The sequence below is a fragment of the Ursus arctos genome, unplaced genomic scaffold, assembly GCF_023065955.2.
Source record: "Ursus arctos isolate Adak ecotype North America unplaced genomic scaffold, UrsArc2.0 scaffold_5, whole genome shotgun sequence".
Taxonomy (NCBI): domain Eukaryota; kingdom Metazoa; phylum Chordata; class Mammalia; order Carnivora; family Ursidae; genus Ursus; species Ursus arctos.
Window position 1 is genome coordinate 27,466,311 of NW_026623067.1, and position 18,919 is coordinate 27,485,229.

Here is an 18,919-nt window from a genome sequence, read left to right on the forward strand (position 1 = left end):
TGTCTTTTATTCCTGTGATTTATTCTTTCCATAACTGGAATCCTGTATCTCCTTCTCCCCTTCACCCATTTTGCCCACCTTACCATTTCCTGCCTTTTGGCAACCATCAACTTGCTCTCTGTATTTATAGGTCTGATTCTGCTTTTTGTTTGTTCATCTGGAGGTTTGGGGGGGTTTTGTTGTTTTTTTCCCCCCAGATTCTACTTATGAGTGGAATCATAAAGTTCTTTTGTCTTTCTCATTGTGACTTGTTTCATGTTGTGCTGCGTAGGTCCATCCATATTGTCTCAAATGACACAATCTCATTCTTTTTTATGGCTGTGTAATATTTCATTACACACACACACACACACACACACACACACAGACTCATAACCCTTCCTTACCCATTTGTCTACTGATGGACCCTTAGGTTCTTTCCATATCAATTCAGTGTAATTCCTATCAAAATTCCAAGGGCATTTTTCACAGAAATAGGAAAAATTATCATGGAACCACAAGAGACCCTGAATAGTCAAACAGTCTTGAGAAAGAACAAAGCTACAGGCACCTGGATAGTTCAGTCCATTAAGTGTCTGCCTTCGGCTCAGGTTATGATCCCAGGGGTCCTGGGATCGAACCCCACATTGGGCTTTCTGTTCAGTGGGAGCCTGCTTCTCCTTCTCCCTGCAGCTCCCCCCCCCCCGCTTGTGCTCTCTTTCTCTCTGTCAAATAAAATAAAATCTTTTAAAAAAAATAAAAAGAGAACAAAGCCAGAGGCATCACACTTCCTGAATTCAAACTATATTTTAAAGCTTTCGTAATCAAAATGGTATGTTAATGGCATAAAAAGATGCATAGACCAGTGTAATAGAATTGAGAGCCCAGAAATAAACTTACGCAGGTATAGTCGTCTAATATTTGACAAAGGAGCTAAGAATGCTCAATGTGAAAAGGATAGTCTCTTAAATGGTGGTGGGAAAACTGGATATTTACATGCAAAAGAAATTGGGCTTCTATTTTAAAAATTAACTCAAAATAGAGTAAGTACTTAAATCTAAGACCTAGAACCATGAAATTCCTAGAACAAAGCATAAGGAAAAACCCCCTTGACATTGGTCTTGCTAGGGTATTTTTTGGATATGACACCAAAAGCACAGGAACAAAAGCAAAAATCAGCAAATGGGACTGTGTCAAACTACAGTCTTTTTTTTTTTTTTTTTAAGATTTTATTTATTTATTTGACAGAGACAGCCAGCGAGAGAGGGAACACAAGCAGGGGGAGTGGGAGAGGAAGAAGCAGCCTCCTAGCGGAGGAGCCTGATGTGGGGCTCGATCCCAGAACGCTGGGATCACGCCCTGAGCCAAAGGCAGACGCTTAATGACTAAGCCACTCAGGCGCCCCCAAACTACAGTCTTCTGCACTGCACAAGAAACAGTCAACAAAATGAAAAGACAACCTATAGGATGGGAGAAAATATTTGCAAGTCATATATCTGATGAGGGATTAATATCCAAAATAGAAAAGGAACTTTTATAACTTAATAGCAACAAACCAAATAATCTGATTTAAAAGGCAAAGGACCTGAATAGACATTTCTCAAAGAAGACAACAAGTTCATGAAAAGGTGCTCAAGGACACTAATCATCATGGAAATGCAAATCAAAACCACAATGAGCTACCCCTAGTACCTTTTAGAATGGTTATTATCAGAAAGACAAGAGATGATAAATGGTGGTGAGGATGTGGGGAAAAGAGAACCTTGTGCACTGTTGGGAATGAGAATTGGTTCAGCAACTGTGGAAAACAGTATGGAGGTTCCTCAAGAAATAGAACTGCCATATGATCCTACAGTCCCACTTCCTTGGTATTTATTTAGAGGAAATGAAATTACTATTTGTTATAGATGTTTGCACCCCCATGTTCATTGCAGCATTACTCAAAATGGCTAAGACAGGGAAACAACCTAAGTGTTCACTGAGAGATGAATAGATAAAAATCACACACACACACACACACACACACACACACACACACACACAGAATGGAATATTATCTAGCCATAAAAAAGGAGATGTTGCCATTTGCAACAGCATAGATGAACCTTGAGGGTATTATGCTTAGTGAAATAAGTTAGAGAAAGGCAAATACTATATAATGTCACTTGTATGTGAAATCTAAAAAAGCCAAACTTCTAGAAACAGAATGTAGAAAAGTGGTTACCAGGTGTTGATGGGTAAGGGAAATGATAAGATGTTGGTCAGACTTCCAGTTATAAGAAGTAGTTGTGGGGATCTAACATACAGCATGCAGACTATAATTAGTATTGTATACTTGTAGTTCCTGAGAGTAGATCTTAAATGTTCTTACCGTAAAACAACAACAAAAAAGGGAATTCTCTGTGGTGAAGGATATATTAACCTTTAATTTTGGTAAACATTTTGTAACATATACGTGTACCAAAACATCACATTGTGTATCTTATACAATGTCATATGTCAGTTATATTTCAATAAAGCTGGAAAAAATTAATTGACCCTGCATATGTAGGTCTATCTCCGGACTATCTGAAGATCTGTCCTTAATCTAATACCATACTATCTTGGTACTGTGGTTTTATAATAATTCTTGAAGTTGGGTAGTATGGCTCCTTCAACTTTGTTCTTTTTCAAAATTGTCTTGGCTATTCTAGTTCTCTTGCCTTTCCATATAAATTTTAGAATTACCTTGTCAATTTTTGCAGACTGTCTTGCTGGAATTTAGATTGAACTTGTGTTGAATATAGAGATCAGTTTGGGGAGAATTAACATATCTTGACTATCAGGGCTTCCATTTCATAAATATCATTTATCTCTCTTTAGTTCTTCAGTTGTCAGTACACAGATCTTGCAGATATGTTTTGATTTATACTTAAAATATTTCCTGATTTTTGGTGCTATTGTAAGGTTACTGTTTAAAATTCTAGTTTCTTACTGTTTTTTACTGTTAAATGGAAATATGATGGGTTTCTGTATATATACCTTGTAACATTTTCATATTAGGGTTATCCAGAGAAACAGCACCAATAGGATGTGTATGTATATATAAGGAAAGATTTATTTGAAGGAATTGATTCACATGATAATGGAATGGAAGCTGGAAGCCCAAAATCTGTAGGGCGGGTCAGCAGTCTGGAGACCCAGAGGATAGGTGATGCAGCAGTTCAAGTCTGAAGGCCGTCTGCTGCAGAACTACCTACCTCTTATCGCTAGGGAGAGGTTTGGTTTTGTTCTGTTCAGGCCTTCAGCTGATTGGATGAGGCCCACCACGTAACAGTGGGCAATCTGCTTTACTCATAGTCTATCAGTTCAATGTAAATCTCATCTGAAAACACCCTCACGAAACCACGTATCAGAGCACCAGGGCCAAGCAAGTGGACACATAAAATCATCCCCTCACAGTGTCACCTTGCTAAATTAACTTTTATTTTTTATTTTATTTATTTTTAAAGATTTTATTTATTTATTTGAGAAAGAGGACGAGCAGGGGGAAGAGGCAGAGGGAGAAGCTGAGCAAAGAGCCCAACACAGGACTTAATCCCAGGACCCCGGGATCATGACCTGAACCAAAGGCAGATGCTTAACCAACTGAGCCACCCAGGCGCCCCCAAATTAACTTTTATTTTGACTGGAGTCCATTACCTACCCTTCAAATTTTACCTTATTTTATATGTGTTTTTCTACCTCATAGTTGTATTAGTTTGTATTTTAAATTGAATTACTTTCACATTACTCTTGGGCAGAAGTTCATTTTGGTAGAAGACGTGTCAAAATTTGATTTTGTTCAGAGTTTCTTACCCATACCTGAGGCACTGAGGATGTGCTAGATCACGTGTTGACTGTGATTTTTCAATATCATATTGGACAGTAAGATTTCTTGTGCAGTTTTTATCAAGGATGAGCAAGAGTTATAATAAAAGGTGAAATAGTTCAAAGGAAATTAACTTGGACAGGTTTGTTGGTGTTTCTAAAGATAAAGTTTTCACATTAATATAGAGCATTTAGTCCATGTTTACAGATAAAAAGAGCAAGTGCTAAATTGAATCACATGTAGCTTTTTTTTCCCTTAGCGTTTTATTGAGAGATAATCAAAATACGGCATCGAATAGATTTAAGGTGTTACAGCATAATGATTGGACTTATATTGTGAATAAGTTTCCACAATAGGTTTAGTTAACATCCATCATCTCACATAGGTATAGGGGAAAGAAGAAAAACATGTTACTTCCCTTGTGATGAGAACCTTTAAGAGCCCTGTGTGGTTTAAGAAATGTCTCTTTTGTGGCGTAATTGGTAGTCAGACATCCAGAGTGCATGTTCAAAAGATACTAAGTACTCCTCCTCCCTTCCTGCCTAGTTGCGTGGGGGGTTTTGTCTTTGTGTATTTTATTTTGAAGGTGCCATTTAATTTGAGTTCAATTCATTTGTTCTGAACGTTCATAATAGCTGTATCTGATAATCCCATTTTCTATAAAGATTGATGAGTAAATGTAATCTTTTTTTTTTTTTTTAAGATTTTATTTATTTATTGAGAGAGAGAAACAAGCAAGGGGAGTATGAGAGGGAGAAGCAGGCTTCCTGCCGAGCAGGGAGCCCGATGCCTGGCTTGATCCCAGGACCCTGGGATCATGACCTGAGCTGAAGGCAGATGTTTAACGGCTGAGCCACACAGGTGCCCCCTAGTAAATGTAATCCTAATCAAAAATTGCTCCAGACCATGCACATTCACATTGATTAACTATGGGTTTTTCATTTTTATGCTTCTTATCGGAAAAAAAGTAAGATAATATTGATTAATGCTTTATAACAAAAATTGGCAGGACAGAGCTCCCTGAAAAGAGGTTTCAAATGCACTGACTCCTGTTTAAAAAAAGAAATAGGGTAAAGTTGATTTTTTTTTTTCATTGTCTACTTTGCAAAAACCTTTGTTACCCTTACAGCATTCATGAAATTCTGTATTTTAGCTAACAGCCGAGGAAAAAGATTTTAGTATTTTGCCCAGATTTGAAATAGAGTTTTAACAGGGCTTTATTTTTCCCAAGGAGTTTTATATTAATTCTTAGAACAGTAAGATATAGATGAGGCAGTCATTTTAGTGATGATTTTACTTGTAGGACTAACCAACACATCACTTTGGTCTTTTCATGGTTTTATCCATCACCTATTGCTTAAAGTCACTACTTATCTGAATCTCTGTGTCCCTATGTAAAATGAGGAGTTTGGCCTGATGACCAAAGAATTGCCTTATAGCACTAGGATTCTGTGAGGATACACCTAAGAACCACAGAAGTGAATGGAGAGGAGGGAGGGTGCTGGGTGGTGATGAAGAATATGGTCACAACTCTGTTCATTTGCAGATGTTTGATGCTAATCCTAACTTGGGTTGGGTTCTTTGTTTTTACAAAAAAAAACATGTAGATGGATTTATGGATTTAATTGCTTTTTTTTTTTTTTAAGATTTATTTGAGAGAGAGGGAGAGAGCCTACGTGCAGGGGTAGGGGCAGAAGGAGAGAGAGAATCTTGAGCAGACTCTCCCACTGAACATGGAGTCCTCCTCAGGGCTCCATCTCATGACCCTGAGATCATGACCTCAGCCACAATCAAGAGTAGGATGTTTAATCTACTGAGCCACCTAGGTGCCCTGATTTAATTGCCTTTTAAGATAAACTTCAACAAAAAAAAGAAAGAAAGAAAGAAAAACTTTGATTTAACACTTGGTCCAGCTTAAAAGTAACTTTTGACTCCTTTCATTATAAGCAGTGAGTTGATGAACTTGCTTAAGACCTATTTAATCTTCTCTTGAAGTCTAGCACATGAATTTTTCTGCTATATCATTTTGACTAGGGTACAGTTTTTAAGTTTTAAAAATGCTAGTTTTTGACCATAGATTTATAGTTTATTAGATCAATATTATTAAAGTAAAATTCACATGTAGTGAAATGCACATATATTAAGTTTACAGTTCTATGAGTTTTGATAAGTCTATAAACCTAACTCAAACAAAATACATACTATTTTGATCATACTGGAAAGTTCTTTTATGATCATTCCCTCACCTCTAGCCCAAGAGGGAATTATGTTCTATAGAAGGTACTCTTTTTGTGTCTCACCACAATATGGTGCTTTTGGGATTCGTCCATGCTGTTCTATATGTTAGTAGTTACAGTGTAGTATTACTATACATTACTCAATTTTATGATTGTCTGCTTGTAGTAACAATAAATTATTTAGTAACTATTGCGGGACATTTGAATTATTTTTAGTGTGAGGCTATTATAAATAAGCTGACAGGAACATTTTTGTACAAGTCTTTGTGGTTGTATGTTTTTACTCATGTTGGGAGATTACCTACAAGTGGATTTGTTGATTTGTGAGGTACTTGTATGTCTCATTTATAAGAAATTGCCAAATGGTTTTCCATAGTGGTTGTACCATTTTATACTACCATCAGCAATATATGAGACTTCATCAGCAATATATGAGACTTCCAGTTTTTCTACGTTGTTACCAACGCTTGTTATGTATTTTTAATTATAGCTATTCTTGTGGATGATTAATTATGGTAAGCAGCTTTACATGTGCTTATGACCACATATATCTTCTTTGTAATATAGTCAAATATTTTGCTGATTTTTAAATTGTGTTATCTTTTATTTATTTGTAGGAGGTTTTTTAAATATATCCTGAATACAGTTGATTCGTCTAACAGATGTATTGTGTGTTTTTTCCCCCAGTTTTTGCCTGGCCTCATTATTTTTATAATTTTCTTAATTTTATTTTTCAGAGTGCAGAAGTTTACTGTTTTAAGGAAATCTAGATTCTTGAGTTTTCTTTTATGGCTAGGGCTTTTATTGTACTGACCTGAAATCTTTTGCTTATCCCAAGGTTTATGAAGATACTCTTTTTTGTTTTTGTCTAGAATCTTTATAGTTTTAGCTGAGGTTTTTGTCTGGTTTCTTTCCTCCCTACCTCCCTGTGTAGGTATCCACTTGGTCTAGCACCATTTATTAGAACAGTTGTCTTTTCTCTTTTGAATTAACTTTGGTGCCATTGTTAAAAAGCAATTGTCTGTGCTGTATGCTGTTCCATTGATGTTTGTTTCTCCCACTTATGGGAGAATTATGGGAGTAATTATGCCGATTACTATTGATTGCTTACCTTTATAATTTCTAAGTTTTCCAACTTTGTTCCTTTTCAAGATTGTTTTGGTTCTTCTAGGTCTTTTGCATTTCTACCTGAATTTTTTATTTAGGTGTACCAATTTCTTCTAAAAAAAACAAAAACAGAGAACCCATAAAATCTTGATGGGGTTTGGTATTTCAGCCTTAGAAATCGTTTTGGGAAGAATGGGTATGTTAACAATATTGAATCTTCCAGTTTATGAAAATGGTGTATCTTTCCATTTATTTAGATCTTTTGTTTCTTACAGTAGTACTTTATATTTTTCAGTATATATATTTTATTAAATTTACCCTTTTTAGTGTTTCATATGCTTTGGTTATAAGTAGTATTTGTAAATTTTATTTTCTATGTATTTGTTTCTTACATAGAGAAATAAAATAGACTTTTGTGTTTTGATACCATTACTCTGTGATCTTGATGAACAGACTGTTACCTGTGAATAGACATGGCTTATACTTTTTCTTGCCAATTTTTAGGATTTTTTTATTTCTCTCTCTTTCTCTCTTTTTCATTTGTTGAATTAGTTAGGATTTCCAGTACAGTGGTGAGTAGAAGAGATGAGAATAGACATCCTTGCCCTGCTCTCATTCTTAGGTAGAATAAGTTCAGTATATCACAACTAAGAAGATACCTGTGGGGTTTTGAAGATGTCATTTGTCAGATTGAGAAAGTTATTGTTCAAAATTGCTGAGAATATTTATCATGAATGGATATTGAATTTTGCTATGCTTTTCCCACATCTTCTGAAATGGTTATATGGTTTTTCTCCCTTATTCTGTTACTTTTACAAATTATATGGGTTTTTGAATCTTAACCTAGCATTTGTGGGATAAGCCCCACTTGCTCAGAGATAGGCTTTCTGCAACATTTTATTTGCTAACATTTTGTTAAGGATTTTTGAGTCTATGATCCTGAGAAATACTCATCTGAAATGTTTTTTCTTTCTAATAACCTTTGTCAGATTTTGGTATCAGGATTATGCTCATTTTAAAAGGGATGTTGGCCAGCATTTCCTCTTCCTCTTTTTTTCTGAAAGAATTTAAGATTGATCTTTTCTCCTCCTCTTCAGTAAAGGTATCTAGGCTTGTAGTTTTTTTGAATGTGTGTGTGTATTTGTGTGTATGGAGGTTTTTATTACAAATTTAATTTCTTAGCTAGGTATAGGATTTTGTCACTTTCCAGTTCTTACCACAGCTTGGGCATCCATTTCATCTGAGTTGTGTTTCATTGCAATAAATTTATTGTATTACCTTTTAACTTCTTAATGACTGTGGGCTTTATAATTGTATATCCCTTTTTTCATTAGTGATTTGGTTTATGTTTCCTTTTTTGTTCTTGTCTTGTTCATTGTCTACCAGTTTTGTTAATGTTTTTGCAAACAACTTTTGGCTTTGTTTATTTTCCTTTATTGTTTTTTTGTATCAGTGGTTTCTGTTCTTTTTTATTACTTTGTTTCTCTTTTAGGTTTTATTTACTCTTTTTTCTAGCTTTTTTTTTTTTTTTAAGATTTTATTTATTTATTTGACAGAGATAGAGACAGCCAGCGAGAGAGGGAACACAAGCAAGGGGGAGTGGGAGAGGAAGAAGCAGGCTCATAGCGTAGGAGCCTGATGTGGGGCTCAATCCCATAATGCCGGGATCATGCCCTGAGCCGAAGGCAGACGCCCAACCGCTGTGCCACCCAGGCGCCCCTCTTTTTTCTAGCTTCTTATTAGATCATTGATTTTATATCATTTTAATACAAACGTTTGAATAAGTTGCTCTGTAATTTCTGCTTTAGGCATATCCCACTAATTTTGATATGTTGTATTTTCATTATCATTCATTAAAAATACTTTTTAACTTCCCTGTGGTTTACTCTTTAACCAGTGGGTTACTTAAAATATGTTGCTTAATTTGCAGATATTAGGGATCTTCCATACATTTAATTTAATTCTGTTGTGGTCAGTAGTATTCACTGTATCATTTCAGATCTTTGAAAGTTATGGACACTTATTTTATGGCCAATAATCCATTGTTAATCTTAGGCTCTTGATTAACTTAGGGTTTCGGTTATTGATGTGAAATTTCGCAAGAGCTATAGGGACTTATATCCCCAAATCAATATGTAGTAAAAATGGAACCTAGTGTATATAGTATCATTACTTAGTCCTCTGGTGTCTGACTCATTTATGTCCTCTACACTCAGGAGTTGCAGTAGTTTATGGCCATATTATGAAACCCCATGAGGAACTTTTTTTCAACATTAACTTCTGTGTTTGCTTGACAAATGATTTTTATTTTTTTAAAGAAAGTAGTTACTGTTGTCAGTTGATGCCTTTTAATCACTCATAATTCTTCATCCTTCTTGTCCTCATTTCAGTGATAACAAAAAGACTGATTTTTGTTATGCATATTGTATGATAAGCACTCTGAGTTTAAGCCCAGTTCTTCCCTGCTGCTGGTATGACCTTGGTCAACTTACTTAACCTCTCTAAGCCTTCATTTTGTCATATGTAAAATGGAAATGAGAATAGTATTTAGCTAGAATTAAGTAAAATGTAATTTTTTAGCAAAATAGAAATTTTATATTCAAGATAAATACCTACTTTATGCTTGTTGGTAAAAATACCGGACCGGTCTCTCCAAGTGGTAGGTGTTTAATACTATCTTTTGATTTTGATGAAAATCAAAAAAAAAAAAAAAAAAAAAGGAAAACTGCTTTTAAAACTGATTGCCTCTAGGAAGCAGGAGTAGAAGTGAAACAAGGCAGAAAATGTTTGCTTTCCATCAAAAGTGTAGTGAGATTAGCAGATACTCTTAGATTTATTATCCATGCACTCTTTATTGGAAAAAAATACAAATCTTTTAAAAAATAACAAAACTAGGTGTGAGGCTTTCAGGTTTAGGTATTTTAAAGTGTAGAAGATTTAAAAATAGTTCTGAAATGTCAGAATTTGCCTACTTATATTCATCATTCCCAAGGTGAATTTCCCCTTCCCGTTATGTTTTGCCATATTAAATGCACCTTAAGATATATATATTTTCTTCTTAGTAATAAAAAGACTTGAAATCAAAACTAAAGCACATCATGAATGAATTCTTCGTTTTTATAGGTTCTATTGGTGATGTTTCGCATTCTCAAGTTGTTTTTTTTTTAAGTTTTTATTTATTTATTTGAGAGAGCGAGTGAGCGTGAGTGGGGGGAAGAGCAGGGGAGAGGGGGAAGTGGACTCCCCACTGCAGGGAGCCTAACTTGGGTTAGATCCCAGGACCCTGAGATCATGACTGAGCCAAAGTCTGTCAGACGCTTAACTGACTGAGCCATGCAGGCACCCCTCATTCTCAAGTTTATATTGTCAATTGTTGAAACATGAGTCATTGAAAGATTTCTTTTTTTTTTTTTTTTTTAAGATTTTATTTATTTATTTGAGAGAGAGAGCAAGCCAGAGCACAGGAGCAGAGGGGAAGGGTCAGAGGGAGAAGCAGACTCCCCACTGAGCGGGGAGCCAGATGCCAAGGCTCTATCCGGATTTCACTTAACCTTTCATAGTGACCTAATTTTCTCATCTGTGAAGTCAGGATAAAAAATATGTAATTCGTTGTGGGTATTGACATTAAATGAAATAGTTTAAATCAATTTTGTGAATATATACGTTAAATATAGTCTTGATATCAGAGTATTCCAGGGATTTTCCTTGTGATTAATTATAATGGATTTAATGTCTTATGTGAAGATCTTTATTTGATATAAAAAATTTGTCCTTATATAAGTCCATTAGAATTTTTCAGTGTTCAAAAATATATCTGGGAAATTCCTAAGCCATTTCATCTGATTAAAAACCATAAGACCAATCATATCAAATGATCAGGTTGCATTTTTTTCTTGAGGATTTCCAAGGTGGTTGAAATTATTAATTGGTGAAATAAGTAACTAAGGAATTTTTGGGTGGATGGATTTAAAGTGTAGAATATTTTTAGATAGTTGATAGAAGTAAGTATAAAATGTACTAGAGTATTTCCAAAATGAAGTTTGCACACTTAGTACTTTATTGAAATATAGGATTTTTTGTTGTATATGTCTTCATTATACTAGGGGAACAGGAGAAATACCAAGCTGTTAAATGGCATTTCATTATATGGTCTTTTTTTTTTTTTTAAGACTTTATTTATTTATTTGTTAGAGACAGTGAGAGAGAGAAAAAAAAACACAGGCGGGAGCAACAGCAGGTAGAGGGAGAAGCAGGCTCCCACTGAGCAGGGAGCTTAATGTGAGGCTCAATCCCAAGACCCTGGGATCATGACCTGAGCTGAAGGCAAACGCTTAACTGACTGAGACATTTAGCTGTCCCTCATCACATGGTCTTAAGAATTAAACAATTCGTCAGTATCTTAAAAAAAATGTATACAATTTCATGTAACTTCATTATTATTAAAACTAAGTTTGATTATTACTCAGAGGCCAGAAATAAATTAGAATTTTAAGAGAATTCTAAGAGATTCCAAGTAAGCATTAGATTGACTGAAAATCATAATACTGATTAATATTTAAGTTAGAAAAATACTTGTTTCGTGATAGTTCATTTAATGTCCTTGTTGACTGTTGCATTTAGGCAGGATTTATTAAAATATTAATTGTATCTATTTAGGATACCATCTTATGCTCGCTGTTCTTTGCAATTTCTTGGGAAATTTTTTTGAGTTTTAGTATTCATGTTACCCACAAATTACCATACCAATTTAGGTTATTGAAATTATCTCAACTGTGATTTTAAAAGTTACATTAAGATTAAAACCATTAGGAGATGATATTGGTATCTATGAATATGAGCAGGCGACTTTTGTCCATTCTAGTTCTAAGCTTTAGAAGAGGGAATAGGGATTTTAAAAACCGGATATTTTATATTTGATACGGGGTGAATTCTCAGGGTGTTGAGAACTGTTAATGAATGAAGTGGGTTGTAAAGAATTCTTTGGGGATGTTTCTTCTTGAAAATATGCTCACCCACTTGCTTATTAATTTGACAGTTGTGCTTACTGGAGGCATGTGCTTTCTGAACTCTTTTGTGTAATTAAAAGGATTGTTTGACATTTAAATTCCTAACTTGAGTATTTTTGGTTTTTTTTTTCCTTTCCTTTAGGAGGAGCATATTATTTAATATCTAGAAGTCTAGGGCCAGAATTTGGTGGTGCAATTGGACTGATCTTCGCTTTTGCCAATGCTGTTGCAGTTGCTATGTACGTAGTTGGATTTGCAGAAACTGTGGTGGAGTTGCTTAAGGTAATTTCCGCTCCTAGACATTGGTTTCCCAAATCTTTATTGAGGGCTTAGGTGCCACTCCCTGTATTGGATCCTAGGAAAGCAGTGATGGACACAAAACATGTCCTTCAAGAAGTTTAGTGTAGAAGATAGACAAAGAAAGTAATGATGATACATTTTCAGAAGTAGGTGGTTGTAGGAGACCTTGGCAACACAAAGGATAATCACTTAACTTACTCCCACCCAGGAGGGGGATCTAGGTGTTAGCAAGCAAGTGGGAGAGGTGGGGTGTGCTGTGAAGGGAGTGGGGAGAAAAGGAAACAAAGGCCTGGAAGGGGTAGAGTATGGTGTGTTTTTAAAGAAATTCTGTAAATATTTCTATGCGATTGGAGCACAAGATAGAAATTTAAGACTAGAGAGGGAAGAAAGGGTCAAATCAGAAAGGTATTGTTTGCTGTTAAATTGGGGTCTTAATCTCAGTTGGAGTTAGGGGCTGGATCATGATCAGATTGGGGCTTGAAGAAACACCTGACCACAGTATAGAGCATGGATCCGAGGGATCACAGGTGGAGAGGGAGACCATTTAGAAAGTTGTAGCTATCCTGGGAAAGGGATGTTGGCATACATTCAAACAATGACCAGTGTGGCTGGAAGATGTATGGGTGAACTGGAGAGATTCTTAAAACGTTAAATGAGTGGACTTGATGATTACTGGGATATGGGAAATTAGAGAAAGAGAAAGGAGGATTTCAGGTTTATATATAGATGTACATATAGAGAGATAGTGTATAGGTTTATATATAAATAGATTTCTGAGTTGGAGGTTTAAGTGGAGGGTAATGGCATTCACTGTGAAATAGCAGCACAGGACAGTGTAGTTTAGGATGTCTGATTGGAAGAACCAGAGGTATATCCAAATAGAGCTGGCCAGGAAGTAGTCGATAATACTGCTCTGGAGTTTAGAAGAGGATTTGTTTGAAAAGAGTCATTGGGATGTGTGTAGTTAAAGCAGTAGAAATGAAATAGGATTCAGCGTTATTAACTGAAAGCAGACCTGAGAGACCCCTGTAGCTGTTCACCCTAGCTTAGGTTGTAACTCTTCTTCTGTGGTCGTATGCCATCCATTAGGAGACGTAGGGTCAGAGAGGGACTGGCACTTATGTTGGCATTGACCTCTGGATATGCCTAAGGGATGGGGAAAAGCAAGGGCTGTAAGAAAGCAAAAGTATAACTATTAAGAGTTAATATTCTTTTGATATTTAATTTAGCATGTTTTTAATGTCACTGATATTAAACCACAAATATTTGTGCTTGTTAGAGTGGGAACAGTGTGTGTTTTTGGACAACTGCATGAACGTGTATTCATCTCTTTTTCTTACGCAACATAAAAGACCATTAAAAACTTGAATTGGCTAATCACAGTAATATGAAATATATTGCTTTAAAAAAATACTGCGAGTCCTGCTTAGGCATATTATGATTTTTATTTGCTTGTTAGCGATTTCATTTTTGATTTATTGAGTCTGTAATTGAATATAGCATTATTAGATTATAGGTTTGATGTCTTGAGTTTCTTGAATAGTGCCTCAATAGTACGTAGTTATTTATTCCTTTTTCTTAGCCTCCCTATTCGTTCCTTACATTGGCATTTATTCCACTTCTTCGTGTAAGAAATTCTGATGTCTCTGTAATGTTTCCAAAACAGTTAAAGAGTTTATCCGAATAGCTAAAATTGTTCATTACATTTATAATTCTGTTTTTCTAGGAACATTCCATACTTATGATAGATGAAATCAATGATATCCGTATTATTGGAGCCATTACGGTGGTGATCCTTTTAGGTATCTCAGTGGCTGGAATGGAGTGGGAAGCAAAAGTAAGTAATGGACTCATTGGACTATCTGTACATATTTAACATATGAACTTTTAAAGCTTTTGTTTAGGGACCACTCTAAAGTGTGGTAATATTTTTAGATTTCGAAGATTCCTTAAGTGGCCATTTTCAGAGAAGTTTATTTATCATATATTTTCTATCTGACAAGGCAAGGAATGTGTGGAGATAACTGTCAGTCTAGCATCCACTTAAACACAGTACTTTCTAACTTCAAACTTCCTGCCCCCTCTCCCTTCCCATCCTTTCCCCTCCCCTCCCTTAATCTTGATTTAAGTTATTTAGAATCACTCAGGTCAATATGTTAGGTAGCCCAAATTAAACTCTGGGTTTTGTAATTCAGTTAACACTTCAATTTCTAAAATAAACACAGGGGCAATAAACGTCAAGCTATTGACGTTTATTGCCCCTAAGAGATAACAGAAGCTCATCTTGCTCCTTGCTCTTGAAGTCTCAGAAATCATGGCTACCAAAGCCAGGGCCAGTGTTTCTGGGGAAAATTGCTGAAGTCACATGTTAACCTGTAGGCAGAGCACCCGGCCTTGTTGCTGTGTCTTTGAGAGAATATTCCTCAGTACAGCTCTGTTTTCCTGACTAATGCATATCCAGAAAGATCCTGCTGAGGGTGTCCAAGTCCTTCTAGGGGTCTTCATGTTTCCTTTTATAAATCATGTAAGAGCACATATTTCTGCTATATATGAACCATGATAATATTTACCAGATCAAAAATTAGGAAAGTTGGAAAGAATATTTTTGCCAAGGTTGTTTTTTAAGTCATTAGTATATAATTAGCATACAATTAAATCATTTACTTACACTTTTAAACATTTGACTTGACTGAAGAGAATAGAATTTCATACTACCTGGGACAGGATTAGCATTTAAGCAGTTTTTATTCCGATGGATGGCACAGGTTTTCATGAGTATCTGCCTAATTGTATTGCAAGGTGAAGAGTGGAGGAGGAGAGGTGGGGGAAGGGGGCAAAACAGTGAAGGGAGTCAAATGTATAAAATTGCAGTTATCAAATAAATGTCACAGGGATGTAATGTACAGCATGGTGACTATAGTTAATACTGTATTGCATATTTGAAAGTTGCTTTTTTAAAAGAGTAGATCTTAAAAGTTCTCATCACAAAAAAAAACAATTTTTAAACGATGTATGGTCATGGATATTAACTAGACTTATTGTAGTGATCACTTTACAATTACATGTGTATAAATATTGAATTGTGTGGTACATCAGAAACTGATAGATTGTTACATGTCAGTTACATCTCACTAAAACAAAACAAAAAGGGAGCAGGAGGAGAGATGGTAGTTCTCATAGATTGTTTCTTCCAGTCCCATTGCTACTTTAATCCTCCACCTGGATATTGTCTTCTTTCTGTACTTATTCTTCTTTTCCTGTGGCTGTCAGACATTCAACATTGTGTTTGAACTTGGTGTAAAACTTTTGTTTGTAGCAAATACGTTCCCCATGTCAAGATGGTACTTCCATTGGAGGGGGGCAGTAAATAATGATAAAGGTTGAAAAGCCTACGGTGTTGTGGAATTTATAGTGCTTTGTGATTTGTGGGATGGCATGCACATCTTTAAGTCATTTCAGAAATATCTGGCAATATCCTTACTTAGGCTATCCGTTTTTTCCCCAGTCTATTGAACATTTTAGGATAGTTCTTTAAAGGTTGCTCATGTAGTGTAAGTTTATTGAGCACCTCAAAAAGCTTTTTGATTTTTTGAGGCACTGGGAAAACAAGACAAATCCCTTCAGTCACAGAAGTTATACGGTAGTGAAACTGAATCAGTGTAGAGACATGAGAGAGCTGATTTTGGTTTTTCATGTTTAAAATTCCAGGCTCAGATTGTTCTTTTGGTGATTCTACTACTTGCTATTGCTGATTTCGTCATAGGAACATTTATCCCATTGGACAGCAAGAAGCCCAAAGGTTTCTTTGGTTATAAATGTAAGTAAAAAAGATAGACTCTCTTTTTAAAGGTGCGTGTTGTAGCATTTTATTAGTAAACAAAGTTAGTACATTGTAGATAATTTGTAATATAATTGATTTTGGCGGAATGACTCACACTAATTGACCATCCAATTTAGTATTGTTTCCTTTATGTATGTTACGGTCAGAATAAAATACCACTTTTATTTACATCTTCTGTTTTTCATTCTTAGCCTCAAAAGGTGATAGAATGTAGAAAAATCAGTGCTCCTGAAGAAACGTGCCCTTGTTCTCTGTTATTTTGGGAATTTGTAATCGAAATGGTGACTTTTATGCTCACATGGTTTTTCCATTCTTTTAGTTGTATTTCAACACAACAGTAAAAGTACCTATACCTGTGAAGGAAATACTCATGGTATAATGGCAACTTCAGTTTTTCTATAGTTTGCATTATACATTGTGAGGATTTTCCACAGTTTTCATCTTTGTGACCTTTTTCATTCTGCCTCTGATTGTCCCTGCTGGTGAAATTTACTTGTCATTTGTTACTTCCTTAAGTCTGTATCTGTATCTGCGCCCCCATCACCATCCCCCGCTTCCCATCTCATGGAACCACTCTGCACCTGTATCTGCACAGGGCGAAATGCAGCAGGAAGAACTCTTGCATTAGCATCAGAGAGGTGTACCACTTAGGCTAACAGATGTGTCTTCAGGTGACAAAAAACAACTCAAGAATCTCCTTGCAGCCCGAGAGGAAGAGGCCTACCTGCGGTATTCCCCAGTTGTTCAGCCCAGAGCTACTCATACAGATCTGTGAAAAGATACAGAATGTACATCAGTGCACTTCTTCCTTCACCAAGTCTTACTGGGGGGAAAAAAATCAGCTGACCTGAACTGTGGATCCTAGAGACCTAGTTGGTTTACATTCTGGTGTAAGCTTCCTAATCTTCTTGCTCACAGTTAACAACATACAGTCCTTGATCATTTGTGAGTAGCACTGGTTTGGCTTCTCTCAGACACTGACTTGCTGCATGGGTAGTTTAGTTTTCTGACAGGAATTGTTTCAAGGTTTATACCTTAACCAGTGACACTCACCCAGTATTTGTGCCTGCTGGTCCTGGGTTGATAGTGTGATATCTGTTCTTATTACAAGTGCTCATACCTACTTCTAAACTGCACTTTAAATCTCTGATTTTTTGGATTGGGGGAAGAGGTGTTTGCTAGGCATGCCAGAAGTGAAAGTTAATAGCATCACTTAAGTAGATATTTTTTTATATTTTATGCTTTCATAAATTATATTTGTGACATTTCTTCTCCTTACAACTTAAATTTTTCTATGTTATAACTTTTTTTGAACATTTCTTTTTGCAACTTAATTTCTAAAAGAAGTGTTAAAAATTATAGGGGATGATTATTTCTAAAAATATTCCTAGTAATTGTATATTTTCTGTTTGTGACTTCAGGTGATTTAAAAATAGCTGCAAATATCTGCTAAACCACATTTTTCATTTCCTTCCCCCCCCCCCCAGATCCCTGGTACCTTATAAAAGTGTTTGCATGGTTATCTAGTTTAGTCATAAATATTGTATAAGTAGCATATCTGGGTTTTTCTCAGTCTGAAGTAAATAAATCTAAATAGACTTCAGAATGTGACTTTTCTTTTTTGGTGGTTGGTATTGCTTTGCTGCCTTCTCATTCATTTTACTAAGGTAGTGAAATACTTAATGGCTCCAGTAGAAGACCTGGTGCATGGTAGTTGTTCAGGGGATCGATGGATGGATGGATGGATGGATGGATGGATGGATGGATAAATGACAGTTAACTGGTTGTTTCAGTATCAGGGCCCATCAGATTAGATGGAAACAATAGGACTAGTTGAAGCTTTCATTATTGTTAAAATGGAAGGGGACTTTACCTAGTTTGCCTTAGCTAAAATTATATGGAAGCCTGATGAATAATTCAGCATCAAAAATTAAGCACGTCACCACAAGGAAATAGAGAACTGTACAGGTAGTATGTAAGTTGGATGTAAGAAAAAAAAAAATGGTTCCAGATTAGTATGATGTTTTTTATTTTCCTACCTCCTTTCCTGCTTCCTTGACTGACCCCAGACATTGAGAAGTTTATCCACACTTTGACTGATATTTGTACTAGTGATAACAATCAAGTTAGAGGTGCTTGAAACATAATTAATAAGGTATACAAAATAGTAGGCATGACCCAGGTCAAATCATCATTTAGATTATAAACTGTTCCCTCATATATGAAAACAGACAATGCCATGCTTCCACTAGGAAGTAGTCAGTAGTTTACCAGTTACTTGAACTGAAGAAAAGCTAGGGATCAAACACACATAACACTCACATATGACCTAAATTATAATGGTCTAATCTGCTTTCCATTAATTACCAAAGATATTTTGTTCTGCACAGCTGAAATATTTAACGAGAACTTTGGACCGGATTTTCGAGAAGAAGAGACTTTCTTTTCTGTATTTGCCATCTTTTTTCCTGCTGCAACTGGTATTCTTGCTGGAGCAAATATCTCAGGTGATCTTGCAGTAAGTATTGCAAAGTACTATATCAACTTTGTGTAAAAAATGGTATACATATATTTATTTTTAAAGGTAGACTTAAAATTT

At 35.6% G+C, this 18,919-nt stretch overlaps 1 protein-coding gene across 2 annotated transcripts in view; it reads left to right on the top strand.

Moving 5' to 3' along the window:
* SLC12A2 (solute carrier family 12 member 2) overlaps window positions 1-18,919 on the top strand; it is a 102,912-nt gene that overhangs the window by 36,929 nt on the left and 47,064 nt on the right. For both annotated transcript variants that reach the window (XM_026507877.4, XM_044387366.3), the window contains exons 5-8: window positions 12,322-12,461; window positions 14,206-14,316; window positions 16,188-16,296; window positions 18,711-18,838. In XM_026507877.4, coding sequence (XP_026363662.1) covers window positions 12,322-12,461; window positions 14,206-14,316; window positions 16,188-16,296; window positions 18,711-18,838 — 488 coding nt within the window. The remainder of the gene's footprint in view (window positions 1-12,321; window positions 12,462-14,205; window positions 14,317-16,187; window positions 16,297-18,710; window positions 18,839-18,919) is intronic.